The sequence below is a fragment of the Genypterus blacodes genome, unplaced genomic scaffold (genome assembly GCF_046128005.1).
Source record: "Genypterus blacodes isolate CSIRO-AG114 ecotype Tasmania unplaced genomic scaffold, CSIRO-AGI_Gbla_v1 ptg000048l_1, whole genome shotgun sequence".
Lineage (NCBI taxonomy): Eukaryota > Metazoa > Chordata > Actinopteri > Ophidiiformes > Ophidiidae > Genypterus > Genypterus blacodes.
The window spans coordinates 139,043-153,269 of record NW_027466861.1 but is presented as its reverse complement, the minus strand read 5'-3'; the positions used below and the strand labels follow the sequence as shown (position 1 = coordinate 153,269).

General features: G+C 40.4%; 2 protein-coding genes across 3 annotated transcripts; one reads left to right on the top strand and one right to left on the bottom strand.

The window, feature by feature from the left end:
- Positions 1-790: 790 nt before the first annotated feature.
- Positions 791-7,977, top strand: LOC143000485 (class I histocompatibility antigen, F10 alpha chain-like). 2 transcript variants are annotated; one of them, XM_076149819.1, is made up of 8 exons: positions 791-953; positions 3,842-4,108; positions 4,556-4,834; positions 5,562-5,882; positions 6,222-6,329; positions 6,465-6,482; positions 6,574-6,640; positions 7,132-7,977. In XM_076149819.1, exons 1-8 carry the CDS (start codon positions 902-904, stop codon positions 7,133-7,135), a joined length of 1,116 nt encoding a protein of 371 aa, XP_076005934.1. In that variant the 5' UTR covers positions 791-901; the 3' UTR covers positions 7,136-7,977. The 2 variants fall into 2 exon arrangements, with proteins under 2 accessions (XP_076005934.1, XP_076005933.1); XM_076149818.1 differs by lacking the exon at positions 791-953 and adding an exon at positions 2,277-2,447.
- A 2,138-nt stretch (positions 7,978-10,115) lies between these two features.
- On the bottom strand, positions 10,116-13,878 carry psmb8a (proteasome 20S subunit beta 8A). The gene is made up of 6 exons (XM_076149816.1): positions 13,594-13,878; positions 13,134-13,275; positions 12,290-12,401; positions 12,072-12,201; positions 11,624-11,828; positions 10,116-10,887 (listed from the first exon to the last, which is right to left on the bottom strand). The coding sequence occupies exons 1-6, from the start codon at positions 13,741-13,743 to the stop codon at positions 10,799-10,801; spliced, it is 828 nt and encodes a 275-aa protein (XP_076005931.1). The 5' UTR covers positions 13,744-13,878; the 3' UTR covers positions 10,116-10,798.
- Positions 13,879-14,227: the final 349 nt, after the last annotated feature.

Sequence of the window (14,227 nt, the reverse complement as noted above, 5' to 3'; positions counted from 1 at the left end):
CACAGCTCAGCAGCGTCAAACAATCCAAAATAAAACACTCAGCAGGATGAATTTCCTCTTTGTGAGTGTTTACATGTAAGCAGCACATGGATGTTGTTGCTGATCCACATAAAGTCAAATGACTGGTTTATAAACTGTACACGTTTGTATATAAATACCCTCATATTCTGAATATAAATGTACTTAAAGATGTTATGTGCTTTATTTCTTTATGTCAGATTGATTCATTACACTCTGATCAGTTTGACATAAATCGCTCTTTGATGTTATGTATATTTAGAGAGCTCCTACTGACCTGTTGACCTTGTTGTGTCTCACATCCTGGAGTATCAAACCGCCAGAGGGCGCACTAGTCCACATTTAGTCCCTCAAACGCAACATGTCGAACAGTAGTTAATGTTTTGATCAGGATTGTTGTTTTCCACACCAACTCTGTCACACAGTTGACAGATAAACAAATACAAACTAGCAGAAACGTATAGATGCTCTTCTGTGGGTGACGGTGATCTTTGATCTCTGTGGAGGAAAACAACAGCTCATTTCTTCATCACATTAATGAACAGAACACATTGGTTGTGAGCAGGGCAGGCGAGCAGGTGGAATAAAATGTCTGCTGTCCATAAGTCAACAAAGTTAACACACACATTCAGTCTCTGCTCCCTTTTTAATGGCTAACACCAGCGAATCCTACTTTCGCTTTCAGTCAAAACCTTCACAGAAAATATCTCCCTAGATACGCGTTCTGATTGGCTCAGACGGAGTTTGATCAGTCGACACTGCTCCTGTTCCTCCTCACTGTCCCGCTGACTGCGCAGAGCTGCACTCGGTGTTTGTTCTCGTCGCTTCGGTTCAATTGTTATCAAGTTAAACTTCGTCGAAGGTTTGGACTCCTGGGCTGAAGATGAAGCTTTGTGTCTTCGTGGTTCTCCTGCTGATTCACAGCGCGGCGCCTGGTGAGCTTCATGTTTCTGTTCGCTTGATTTGAAAGGATCAGACATGTTTTGAGCTTTTTGTATGTTAACAGTCCAAATTGGTTCTATTTGTTTTTGGAATTAAGGTTTGTAAATATGCTGAAATGACAGGAAACTGCATTTAACCTCATTATCTCCATTTTTCTAAAGGTTTAGTGTAAAATTCTTGAAACATATTTAGCTACTGCGTATAGAAACTTATCTGTGTAACTCGATAAATGACCGATATCTTCTACGCTACTGTTCAATGGTAGGAATTGCACCATAGAAATTTAAAACACAACAGTGGCGATGTGGAAAAAGTTAAAATATATTCAGGGAGTTGTAGTTTGCGGCCTGTTTGACTTCATTTGATTTAAGATTTCCTCTAAACGTCAAAATCTATTTGGATTGAATTCTGATAAACGGCTTCATAGAGGCCTGATTAACAACACTGGAGCCAAACACAGAGACGCGAAGAAAAAGGGGAAATATAAAGCTTTAAAAATAAAAATAACTTAAGCTCAGGTTTTCTCAGGAGAGCTTAATGTGTCTTTATTGTAATGCTTCTTATTGTGCCGCTCTGTGTGATCATGTTAGACTCGATGTAAATGTTTATTTGTTTCTTTATTAATCACTACAACATAGAATCAAATCTCTCTGCTTCATCTGACACAAAGCGCAGCTCTGGAGTTTATGTTTCCATCTCAAGGATGACCACTGGGTGGCGCTGTGTTCCCACATGTTACTGGAGGAACACAGCGATATTTAATTTCATGATATCAAAATATCATGAAATCAAACAAGACAGATAATAAACTATAGAGCAGCTGAGTTAGAGTTTCATAGCGGCGGGCACATTCTCACCTCAAGTATTTTGTTATAAATCCCAATGTTTGCGTCGAGAATGAGGCTGCAGGAGAGAATCTGAGAGGACGTGAGTGTGTGTATATACAGTATATATCGAGTGAGATGGAGGAGGAGGAGGAGAAGGACAGTGAAATGGAAGGAGCGAGACAGTGGGAGAGAAAGAAGGAGAGACAGAGATACAGAGGATGAGAGAGACAGAAGAAGACAGGAGAAAGACACAGTGACACAGGGAAAAATGTGTTTAATTTGCCCACACACACACAAACACATGTCTGTTGTCCCTTAGTCAACAAAGTAAACACACACATTCATCTGTAGAGTCTCCTTTTGCTGCCTTTTTAATGGCTAACACGAGCGAATCCTACTTTCGCTTTCAATCAAAACCTTCACAGAAAATATCTCCCTAGATACGCGCTCTGATTGGCTCAGACGGAGTTTGATCAGTCGACACTGCTCTAGTTCCTCCTCAGTGTCCCGCTGACTGCGCAGAGCTTCACTTGGTGTTTGTTCTCGTCGCTTCGGTTCAGCTTTTATCAACTTAAACTTAGTTGAAGGTTTGGACTCCTGAGCTGATGATGAAGCTTTGTGTCTTCGTGGTTCTCCTGCTGATTCACAGCGCGGCGCCTGGTGAGCTTCATGTTTCTGTTCGCTTGATTTGAAAGGATCAGACATGTTTTGAGCTTTTTGTATGTTAACGTTCCAAATTGGTTCTATTTGTTTTTGGAATTTAGGTTTGTAAATATGCTGAAATGACAGGAAACTGCATTTAACCTCATTATCTCCATTTTCTAAAGGTTTAGTGTAAATTCTTGAAACATATTTAGCTACTGCGTATAGAAACTTATCTGTGTAACTCGATAAATGACCGATATCTTCTACGCTACTGTTCAATTGTAAGAATTACACCATAGAATTTTAAAACACAACAGTGGCGATGTGGAAAAAGTTCAAATATATTCAGGGAGTTGTAGTTTGCGGCCTGTTTGACTTCATTTGATTTCATTTAAGATTTCCTCTAAACGTCAAAATCTATTTGGATTGAATTCTGATAAACGGCTTCATACAGGCCTGATTAACAACACTGGAGCCAAACACAGAGACGCGAAGAAAAAGGGGAAATATAAAGCTTTAAAAATAAAAATTAACAAATAGAAATAACAAACCTGCTCCACATTATGTTTAAATTCAAACTAAAGCTCAGGTTTTCTCAGGAGAGCTTATTGTGTCTTTATTGTAATGCTTCTTATTGTGCCGCTCTGTGTGATCTTGTTAGACTCGATGTAAATGTTTATTTGTTTCTTTATTCATCACTACAACATAGAATCAAATCTCTCTGCTTCATCTGACACAAAGCGCAGCTCTGGAGTTTATGTTTCCATCTCAAGAATGACCACTGGGTGGCGCTGTGTTCCCACATGTTACTGGAGGAACACAGCGATATTTCACTTCATGATATCAAAATATCATGAAATCAAACAAGACAGATAATAAACTATAGAGCAGCTGAGTTAGAGTTTCATAGCGGCGGGCACATTCTCACCTCAAGTATTTTGTTATAAATCCCAATGTTTGCGTCGAGAATGAGGCTCCAGGAGAGAATCTGAGAGGATGTGAGTGTGTGTAGATATGAAGCAGCTCAGAGACACACAGGGGCTCAGTTATGGAGCCTTAAAGAGAAAAGTCAAATCTTCAAATCAATTCAATCAATCATCCTCTCTAACCTGCAGTTTATGCACTTTGGTCTGTAGTTTGAAACTCCAGCGTTCAAGCTAACAAACACAAACATCTGCAGGAAGAGAAAAATAAAGTGAGCAGAGGAAAACATTTGAAAACAAAGAGGAAAAAAGTTTCCAATTTGACAGAAAGATGAAACACACTTTCCTGTTTGGATTGTAAATGTGAAGAGGAGCTGAAACCTGTTTTTCTGTATAATTCCATGTTTGAACACAGAATCAACTTGAATGTTTAGTGTTCTGTTTTGTACTGAAATATGTGTGTGTGTGTGTGTGTTTCTCTCTCAGTACTTCACTCTCTGAGGTATTTCGAGACTGCGTCGTCTCAAGTCCCAAACTTCCCAGAGTTTGTGGCTGTTGGCTACGTTAACGATCTTCAGATTGTTCACTATGACAGCAACACACAGAGGGCAGAACTCAAACAGGACTGGATGAGCAAAGTCACAGCAGATGATCCTCAGTACTTGGAGGGGGAGACTGGGCGCTGCATGGGTAACCAGCAGGTCAACAAAGTCGACATTGAAACATTAAAGCGGCGCTTCAACCAAACTGGAGGTTTGTTTCTGTTTCACTGTTTACTGATAAAATGTTTCAAGCTGTTTTATGGTAAATAGAACACAGATGTACACACACACACACACACACACTTCCATGCTTCATCCATCTACAGTGTGTTTTACTCACACAGCTTTACTTGTTTGATATGGAGCTTTTCTACCCTCACACACTCAGACTGAACACACACATTAGTGAGACTGAGATGCTGTGTGATGGTGTGTTGTGCGTGTGTGTGTGTGTGTGTGTGTGTTTTCCCTCAACTCACAGCCACAGCAGCTTCACCATCATAGATCAGCTGCTCGTGTTGCTCTGTTTGGAGGCAGTGTGTGTGTGTATCAGTGTGTGTGTGTATATCTGTGTTTGGTGAGTGTGTGTCAATGAGTGTGTGTTAGTTATCTGCTGCGTCTGTGGCTCACTGCCTCTCTCTCTCTCTCTCTCTCTCAGGTGTTCACATTAACCAGTGGATGTATGGCTGTGAATGGGACGATGAGACTGGAGAGGTTAAAGGTTATGATCAGTTTGGTTATGATGGAGATGACTTCATATCTTTGGACCTTCAGTCTCTGTCATACGTCGCTGCAAAACAACAAGCTTTCATCACCAAGATGAAGTGGGATAATGACAAAGCTGATTTAGCCCAAAGGAAGCACTACTACACCCAGGAGTGTCCTGAGTGGCTGAAGAAGTATGTGACCTATGGGCAGAGCACTCTGAAGAGAACAGGTAGAGTCACATGACCTGATGGAAACATTTACTCTCCTCTGATGGTTCTTTATGTTGTTGAATACTTTTGATTGAAGAAAGCGTTTGACCTGACAGTGAGCCTGCAGTTAGGAGACATTTTGGAGATTTATTGTTTTAAACACAGAGAGGAGAGAAAAGAAAAAGGAGAGAAATATTAATGAGACCTATGAATCCTCTGATGTTTCTAATGTGCAGCAACATCACAACCAATATCAGCTCACACACACTCTGATATTAATCACCTTACACACCTCTCCCTCTCTCTCCCTGCATGTCTCCTCTCTCGCTCTTTCATCTGACACACAATCTCTCCTTTCTTTCTCTTTTTCTGGCTTGTTTCCATCTTTTCTCTTTCTTCTTTCTTTCTGTTTTCTCCTCTCAACATTTCTCTTTGCTCTGGTTGTCTTTCGTCTTCCTCTTCTTTCTTCCTCCCCTACACATTTCTGTTTTGCCTTCTTTCTGGTCGTTCACCCTTTTCCTCTTTATTTCCTCTCTCTATTGCTCTCCTTCTCCCTTCCTCATTTTCTCTCCTTTCTTTCTTTCTTTCTTTCTTTCTTTCTTTCATTCTTTCTTTCATTTTCTCTCTCTGACGATTTTTCTTTCTCTCCTTTGCTCTTTCTTCCTTTCTCTCTCCCTCCCTCTTTACTCCCTCTTCTCTCTCTCTCTCTCTCTCTCTCTCTCTCTCTCTCTCTCTCTCTCTCTCCAGTCCTCCCCTCGATGTCTCTCCTCCAGAAGTCTCCCTCCTCTCCAGTCACCTGCCACGCTTCAGGTTTCTTCCCGAACAGAATCATGATGTTCTGGGAGAAAGATGGAGAGGAGGTTCATGAGGGCGTGGAGCCTGGAGTCTCCCTCCCCAACCATGACGGAACCTTCCAGAGAAGCGTCGACCTGGACCTTTCATCAGTCCCACCTGCAGACTGGGAGAAGTACGAGTGTGTGTTTAAGATCTCTGGAGCCCAGGTGCCACCAGTCAAACTGGACCCAAAGAAGATCAGAACCAACTGGGGCCGTGTTGACAGAGGAGGAGGTGAGACACATGTTTAGATTTAGTTGTGCTTGACTGGACTGTTACTCTTATTGGCTTTGTTGCCATTTTTAATCCTAATAATGAACTGAACAAACAGTTTTTTCATTTCAGGACAGAAGTTACTGAACACATTAGTTTATTATTATGTTAGTTGGATTACAGATGATTAAATTCATGATTTTGAATTAACATAAAATCAACACAGAAAAGTGAGAATGACAGAAGTGCTGAATAAAACAAAATTACAAATAAGAGTTCAACTTCAGAGTTCAACTTCAGTGTTTAACTTCCTCACGTTCACTTGTACATGTTGTGATGTTGTTGTGTTTTGCTCTACAGAGAATGCCAGTGACATGACGACCACCTCCATCATCATTGCAGTGGCTGTTGTTGCTCTTCTCGTCCTCGCTGCCATTGGTTTCGTTGTGATCTACAAAAAGAAGAACGGTAAGAAACACAAACACCTCTTTAACTATAAACTTTGGTGAAAATAGTTGGAGGTGATTTATATATTAGTTAGTAGAAGTAGGAGAGGACAGATGTTGCATTTACATATGTCACAACCTGCTTTTTCTGTTTCAGCAAAGTGCCCTCCATCATGTAAGTATAATGTGTTTACTTGTTTATCTGGACAAACAGCCCAAAATGTTTTGTAGATTGTTGCCCTAACATTGAGTTTCTGATGTCACAGCTGAGACCAGCTCCGAGGTCACTGAGAAGCTCAACCCTCCTGAAGGAGAAGCAACAAAGATACCAATGTGAGTTACTGTCACATGGGTTTATACAATCAGAATTCCTTTGACACAAACTCACAGCTGCCTTATGTAACAGTTAGTGTCCTTTGTGATTGTTAATGTGAAACATCTGTGTCATATTGTAGATGTACAGAAAAGCTTTTCACAACCATGTTTATGTCAAATTACAGGAAAAATAAGAAAGTTCAGAGGAGAAAATGAGCCAAAGTAGACATGGGAGCTTTTAGAAACATTTCATTTAGATGTGCTGTATGTGTCGTGTTTCTCTGTATGGGTATTATACATCTAGATATGCATATTAAATGTAAATGAAAACCAAATCAACCATAACCGAACTGAACAGTTTAGTTTGTAAAATATTAAAACTTTGATGGAGTCCTTATTTTCGACCAAACTTAGACACACGATATAAAAGTCTTTTTGTGAATTCCATTCAGACAGTTGAGCTGAACAGTTTTGTTTTGTGTCTGATGAGTTTTTCTTTCTGTCTCTAGTTGAGAGAATCCAGAGGAGGTGAAGAGGCGCGGCAGCCTGAAGTGGGAACATAAAGGCTGCTCATGAGTTCAGAAGAGCAAAGTCAAATTAATCAAAGTTCAGGGGAAAAACATCAAAACTAAATCACCATTTGTATTGCACTTTATCTGTATAGTCATAAATCAAAAACACAATGTCACTGACTTCAATTGGATGTTACTTCCCCGAAAGTCTAGTTTTGTAAAATGAACGGTGTATCACTTAAATAGACAGCAGCAAAGTAACACATGATTAACAAATAAGGAGCAATAAAGAAGAAGGAGCGCAGAAAATATCATAATCATTAAGCTTAAAACAGACAGACCGACAATTTATAGGCTGAGGTTTGGGATTCATTTTATCTGCAGTTAATCTCTGGTGACGGTCATTGAATGCGCAACCACCTACACAAACACCCACACACACACACACACTTTCACATACACACACATTTTCATACATACAACACAAACGTTATTTTCCAGTTGTGTAAGTTTTCTTGCTTGTATATTTCTTGAAATTGCTTTGAAAAAAAGCTAAAGATAGTGATAATTTAATTGTTGTGTGTTTCTTAATCAAGTTTTGCATAATTTCAACAATTTTATTTTTATCTTATTGTTAGTTTGGGTTGTAAAAGGAATCAGACGTTCTGTTTTTAGATGACACACATGTTTGCACTGTGGGTTTCTTTGTCGTCACACATTATGAACACTTAGTGTTGCTGAATGTGTGTAAGAGGAAGAGTCCAGATTATGCTTGATTGCACTGTTGTTTTTCCCTTTTATGCCTTTGCGTTGCTTTTCAATAAAGTCTCCCAAATTCCCAAAGGTCTGGATATTTTTAATGAATTGACAAACATTTACTTGTGTGTGGCTTTAGATAAACTAACATTAATGTTTCCTGAACACTCAATAAAAACATTTATCCAACAAACCAACTTTGAAATATGGATAGAGGATACAAATGTTTCCTTTATTTTTTTTGGAAAACTGAATAAAGGACAATGAAAATTAAAGATCAACAGAACAGTATTCTATCAAAGTATCAAATAACATTAAACATAACACAGCAGACTCTCACCTGTTATCATGTATGCATGTATGTTACAGCTGCTTCACTTCCTGCCTCGCCGCAATATTGACCTCAGCTGCATCATCGTTCAGTAATCCCCTACTAAGAAGTTGGACCTTTGAATCTGTAGTTTGATCTGCGTAGCTCTCCTGATTTTGCACTGCGTTGATTTTTGTTCCTTCCTGCTGCATTTTTTGTTTTGGGTTACCTTTTACCTGATCTGTGTTCTAAGGTTTGTGCTTTGTTGACAAAATCGACTTTGCATTTGGGATTCTGAGTCACATGTAGTGTGGCGACTAATGGAGAAAGCAACACAGTTTCTTAGTAAGGTGTCTGTTGTGTAGCTTTGGTGCTCTAAACTCAAAGCTTGCCTGCTGTTTAGTCACTATAATTATACTTGTCTTATCTATATTAAACTTAAGGTTTAACCATAGAGACTTGACTTATAAACTAATAACTAATAAAAACAAACCAATACAAATTTAAGTCCTAATGCACAAAGGACTTCTTTTTAAATATTCACACCGGTGAACGATAAAATGAACTAAATGACCTTCCTGTAAACATTCTATCATGATGATCAGCGAGCTCCACTAGCATCATCAAAACAACAAATGAAGCTTTGTGTTCTTGAAGAATGCCGTCGCCTCCCTCCAGTAAAGTTGCAGAGACTTGTACAAGTTATGTTAACATACATTTAAGCAGTTCGTCTCATGAATGGTGGTCAAACATCTTAAGACCCTTTTAAGTTGTTCTTTCCTTTGACTTGTCACCCGTGTGTGTTTCCTTGTAACAGTGACGACCCAGTATATGTTAAATGTCACACAATGCACTCATGTCTCATGGATGTGGTAGATCAGCGTGTCTTTACACGGCACATCCAGACTTAGGCTTTGGGTTTCCCCTGAGACAAACCTGTTGCACTGAATCCTGCCCGGCAACTGATGATCACTGCTCACAGGCAATTTCTCCAGCGCCCAGCAAGTAAATGATAACTAGGTTTGTGTGTTTTTAATGAATGTGATCTAATGGTCAGCAAGTTAGAAATATAATCTCCATTAACTTTCATCTGCTACTATGATAAACAATATTTTGGATATATTTTACATTACAGCTATGTAGTCATGGGGAATCTTAGATTTTGGTGCGACGGAAACAATTACTGTGAAAATTTGTGGAATAAACTGCTATACAATATTTCCAAAATTATTTTATCGGTGGAATAGTGTGAGCCTGCAATCATTGTCCACAGATGAATACCCATCATTAAACAGATCCTCACAAACAGGTTAGTCAGGGTGAAGTCCAGCACAAAAGCTTCAAGAGGGAAAACCTGTACAGCGATTCTCTATTGAAACAAATGAATGTGTAATCATACACAAAATGACTTGTTTTGTTCACTATGATTCCATTTCTTCAGTGTAATATGAATCTGAAGTGCAGTAAGAGCACATTAATGTGATGTGGCAGCTACTGGAACCTGACCCAACCGGTTTCTAACTGATTTGTAAGCAGTAACTTCAAGGTTCAGCACTTCCTGCTTCTTTGTGGTCACATTTCATCAGACACACAGTAACAATAATAACCAAACATATACAGGGGCGATCCTGTCACATAACCTATAATTTATAATAGCCATACAGGTAAAAAAAAGAAGACTATGAAGCTTTAGATCATGTAGCGGAGACATTTCTTAAAGTTGTGATTAGTAAACAGAGGAATAGATTATGAAGAACTGGAATATTATTCATCCGACATCCCAGACGTATTCCTCTCCCGGCACTGGCTGTACTTTCAACCAGGAAAACACTGATGTCATTTTCCTGATCTGCTGCTTTATCATATCAATCATAAATCAATAACTCCTCAGATTAATGATTACAGGACAGAGCAGTGAGTTGGACAACAACCTTTATTCAGAGCTGTGTGATATTTTAACAGTGTCTTTCTTTCAACTCAGAGCGTAAAAGCAACACAGAACCATATTTGGAGAGTAATTTATTTCACTGTCGCGTCAATTAATTGTGTTGGAATTGAACACAGGAGAGATGCAGAGGCAGACGGGGGAGGGAGGTGAAGACAGGCAGTGAAAGCCCCATTTCTCTCTCTGCTCCATGCAAATATATGCAAGTAAGCAACTATGGAGAGCAGACTAATGCACCAACACCTCTTACATGAAGCTGACAAGCAGCTGGAAGTTTTGTAGAGAAAACAAAGGGATATACAATTCCTCTGTCATCACATGTATGTCAATTTAAAAGGAGATAAACATCGCAATGGGAAAGCTTAGAACTTATCAAGCAGCCCTTTAGAGTGTTACCTTGGGACCACACATATTTTGTGAATATAATCTCTCTCTCTCATGTGTGCATTTGAGTGCCTATTTAACCCTGAAATGGTTCTGTGCAGCTCTTACACTAGATCTTACACTCTGATGTAAAACAAGGTGTAACCAATTTTCATGTGATCTTGTACAAAATGAAATATCCAATCAATTCAAAATCTTTTTAAAAACCCTACATTTTGTAAGACCTGTATTTTAGACCATACTGAGGGTGATGTGGTGTAGGGGTCGGACTAAAACATGCCCTTCTTGTAACGGTGGATCAGCTCTGATACGTCTTCCTTACACACTTTAATCCAGCCGTCCTCCCGCATATGGTACACTAGAAAGGAAGAAACACAGAAATAAGCATCGGTCATAAATATTTACAGTATATACACAAGTACACAAAAACTTGACCGCAAACATTTTTCAACCGCTACACAAAAGTTTCTCATGTGAAATCTTAAAGCAGCCATCTTTTGTCAGCCGATCAATACAGCTGCTGTTACAGTCCGTGTCACTGCTTGGCTAGGATTCTGAAGATTGCGTTCAGAAATATCTTCACACACTCAGATCTTCGCATCTCTTGCTCAAGTTTGTGCTGCTCTTGCATGAAATTGGTGTACACTTGCATGGATACAGTGCATATGCTCAATTTTACCTTGCAGTCTGCTCAAATTGGGGCATTTGCAGTAATCTGACTGGTTGAATATTGACTTCTGTCTGAAAGTCCGAGAGTGAAAAGAAGGAATACCAGCACAGGAGAAGCGCAGGAGAAGCGCACTTGTATACTTTGGCAAGGGAAAGCAAAGTATAGGAATTTAGTGTCAACATATGATAGTAAATCCCATGTATGTGGCCTTTTTGGAACATGCATGTGCACACCTTTTCCCGGCAAGAGAGAGAGTTGAGAGTACCACGAATTTGAGCGAGAGGACTGAAAATGTGAGTCTGCGGAGAAAAGCGAGCACATCTGAGTGTGACCTGTTTTAGTTGCAGTATGTCTTGTGATCTGTGCTCTGCAAGAACAACCGACTTGAGATTTAGACGTGCAGAATGTCTCGAAGCATACTCACTGTTGACCACTCCGCCTGAGTAAGCGTCCCGGTGCGTAGCATGAGTGATGCCCCGGCGGCCCAGTTCATAGGCCTCCTCTACGGTCATGTCTTCTCGATAACCACTGTCCACCACCCCGTAGGCGAAGCCGTTCCCACAGCCGGTAGAGAACATGCGTCCAGACAGACGCGTCCCATTATCATCCACATAGTACAGACCAGGACCCTGCAGAGGAAGCAGCCACTGATTACCTCCGCCAAGGCAAGTTTGTTGTGCTGTGTCTCAGGAATGAATTAGTTTACTGTAACCAAGCTTGGTATACATGTGGACTCACTACTTATGCAAAAAATAAATAATCCACCTAACTTTGGAACTGAACCACACACACACACACACACACACACACACACACACACACACACACACACACACACACACACGTCGCATGCACGCACACACACACAGTACCTCTCTGTCCCATCCACAGATCATGCTGCCCATGGAGAGGCCCATGCCTCTGTAGCCCAGCATCATGTTGGACAGCAGCTTTGATGCAGCAGCCACAGAGATCCTGTGACTGTTTCTCAGCCTGTACAGCCTGAACACAATAATAATGATGACTGACTGATCTATCATTTCATAATCAATGAACAGTCAGTGTGGCATGTACTTATAGTCTGACTGACCTGCATTCTTTGGCCAGGAGTCTCTCCCAGTACTGGCAGTCTGCAGCGCTGCCTGACATGGTCCCCAGCAGGTAAGGGTTGATCTCTATCACCTTGTTGACATCGTTAGATGCTGCAGAGCCACAACACATGAAGAAGAAACAGTGAGGTGTCTCCATTACATTTTGTAACTACAGTACACCTACATATTTGAGATTTGAAAGCTCCAAACCTACAAGTCTTTGCTTTTTTGATTTGACATGAAGGTCTGATATATACATCTCGGGGAATCAAATTCTATTCTCACATTCTGCAGCTAAACACACCCATGGAACATGTGATGTTAAAGGTTCCTCTACATAAAGTTATAGGGTTAGTTAGATACAAACATGTTCTCATTACCTCAGAAAGTGTTTCCTATGACCTTTAACCCTGAGCCCTTGTATCTTTATATGGATCTCCATTCTATAGTAGCGTCTGTGTGCCTTCACACATCAGTTGGTAGCTTGTGCAATGTAACAAGGCCTGACTGTCATAATTGCATAACAGAGAATTTGGGGAAAACAAAAGATGTGTTTAGCTTTTATTGTTGCATTCGTAACTTTTATCTTAAGTGTTCATTCAAATGCCTGTATGGACCTTGGATTGAGAGCATCACTTAAACTTACATTTAATGGATCTTCATGTTGCAATGGCCCCTAATGTAAGACAGCCTCACAAAACAATATTGAATGTGTCACACTCTATTTGAGAATTAAGCTAAAATGAGGTCAGATAGTGTTCAGCAGTTTCTTTTTTCAATGTTTTGTGTCATTCGTGGAGTTTTCCCGGTTTGGAGGTGAGCCCATGATTGTTCCACACCTACCTAGATAATTTCCAGCTGAGGCCCTGGAGTCCACAGCCACGATGACTCCATGTTTGAACTTGAAGGCCAGAGTAGTCGTGCCGTGGTTCAGGTCGATACTCACGCCTCCGTCACGGTTACAGGACTTGACGAACCCTGATGGCTGAAATAGAGGAAGAAAGTCAGTTATGCACGATGTGCAATAACAGGCGTGTGTGTGTGTGTGTGTGCGTGCGTGTGTGAGAGAGAGAGAGAGAGAGAGAGCAAAAGTGACGCCGCTGTATCACAACAGTTTGACAAATACTTTGACAATAAAGTATTAAGTATTAATTCACCCGAAGCTCACAAACACACACACACACACCACCGTGGAAACTACAGACGCGTAAACCCGCTTAATAGACGCGTCACGCTTTCATCTGTCGGCTATAAGATCCCACGTATTAGATTCTAACCAAAAACTCTGAGACTTGATACTCACATCCACACCAAGCGGCACAGCAAACTGCTGAGTCTTCGTGCCGAAAGTGTAGTGGTTCGGTCTGTCGGCAAGACTCGTCTGTCCCGCAGAGGGAATCGATCTACGGAGCTCAGAATAGGATCTGAACCCACTCACATCGAAAAGCGCCATCGCTTAAAAGCTCGAATAATTATATTTCAAGTAAATGTATGTACAGCTTAGGCGTAAAGGGTTCAAAAATGTCACCAACACACCGGGATCAGTTCCTTGTGCGCAACAAAGAATTCGAAAGTGAAAGAGTTTTTTATTTTGACGCAGACACTTTTTCTCTGCTTGAATCGTGTAAAATCATGTCCAAAAACCCAGATTTAACTCGCAAATAATGGATGCTTCCGAGAGAAACACCTTTATTTGTCAATTTGTACAGTTATTATTAAAATACCAATTTCCGTGATATTCAGGATACAGTACAAATGACCCTACACGGCGCGGGCCAATAGCAGAGCTTTATATATTCCGCCATCAGTTGATAGGCAGAATTGCAGCCAACAGGTTTGAGGGACATCAGCAGACACTCTGAGACTGAAATATGTCACATATAATAACACTATTCTGTTATTATTTGTCGTAGTAGTACAGGTGGAGCTCAATGAAT

Excerpts from the sequence above, each read along its gene's own strand:
- LOC143000485 (XM_076149818.1), top strand. The coding sequence starts at position 2,393 with ATGATGAAGCTTTGTGTCTTCGTGGTTCTCCTGCTGATTCACAGCGCG. Across the intron at positions 2,448-3,841 it reads GATTCACAGCGCGGCGCCTG|TACTTCACTCTCTGAGGTAT; the intron begins GTGAGCTTCATG and ends TTTCTCTCTCAG. Across the intron at positions 4,109-4,555 it reads GCGCTTCAACCAAACTGGAG|GTGTTCACATTAACCAGTGG; the intron begins GTTTGTTTCTGT and ends TCTCTCTCTCAG.
- psmb8a (XM_076149816.1), bottom strand. The coding sequence starts at position 13,743 with ATGGCGCTTTTCGATGTGAGTGGGTTCAGATCCTATTCTGAGCTCCGT. Across the intron at positions 13,276-13,593 it reads CTGTGCCGCTTGGTGTGGAT|CCATCAGGGTTCGTCAAGTC; the intron begins GTGAGTATCAAG and ends CCTCTATTTCAG. Across the intron at positions 12,202-12,289 it reads CTCCTGGCCAAAGAATGCAG|GCTGTACAGGCTGAGAAACA; the intron begins GTCAGTCAGACT and ends TATTGTGTTCAG.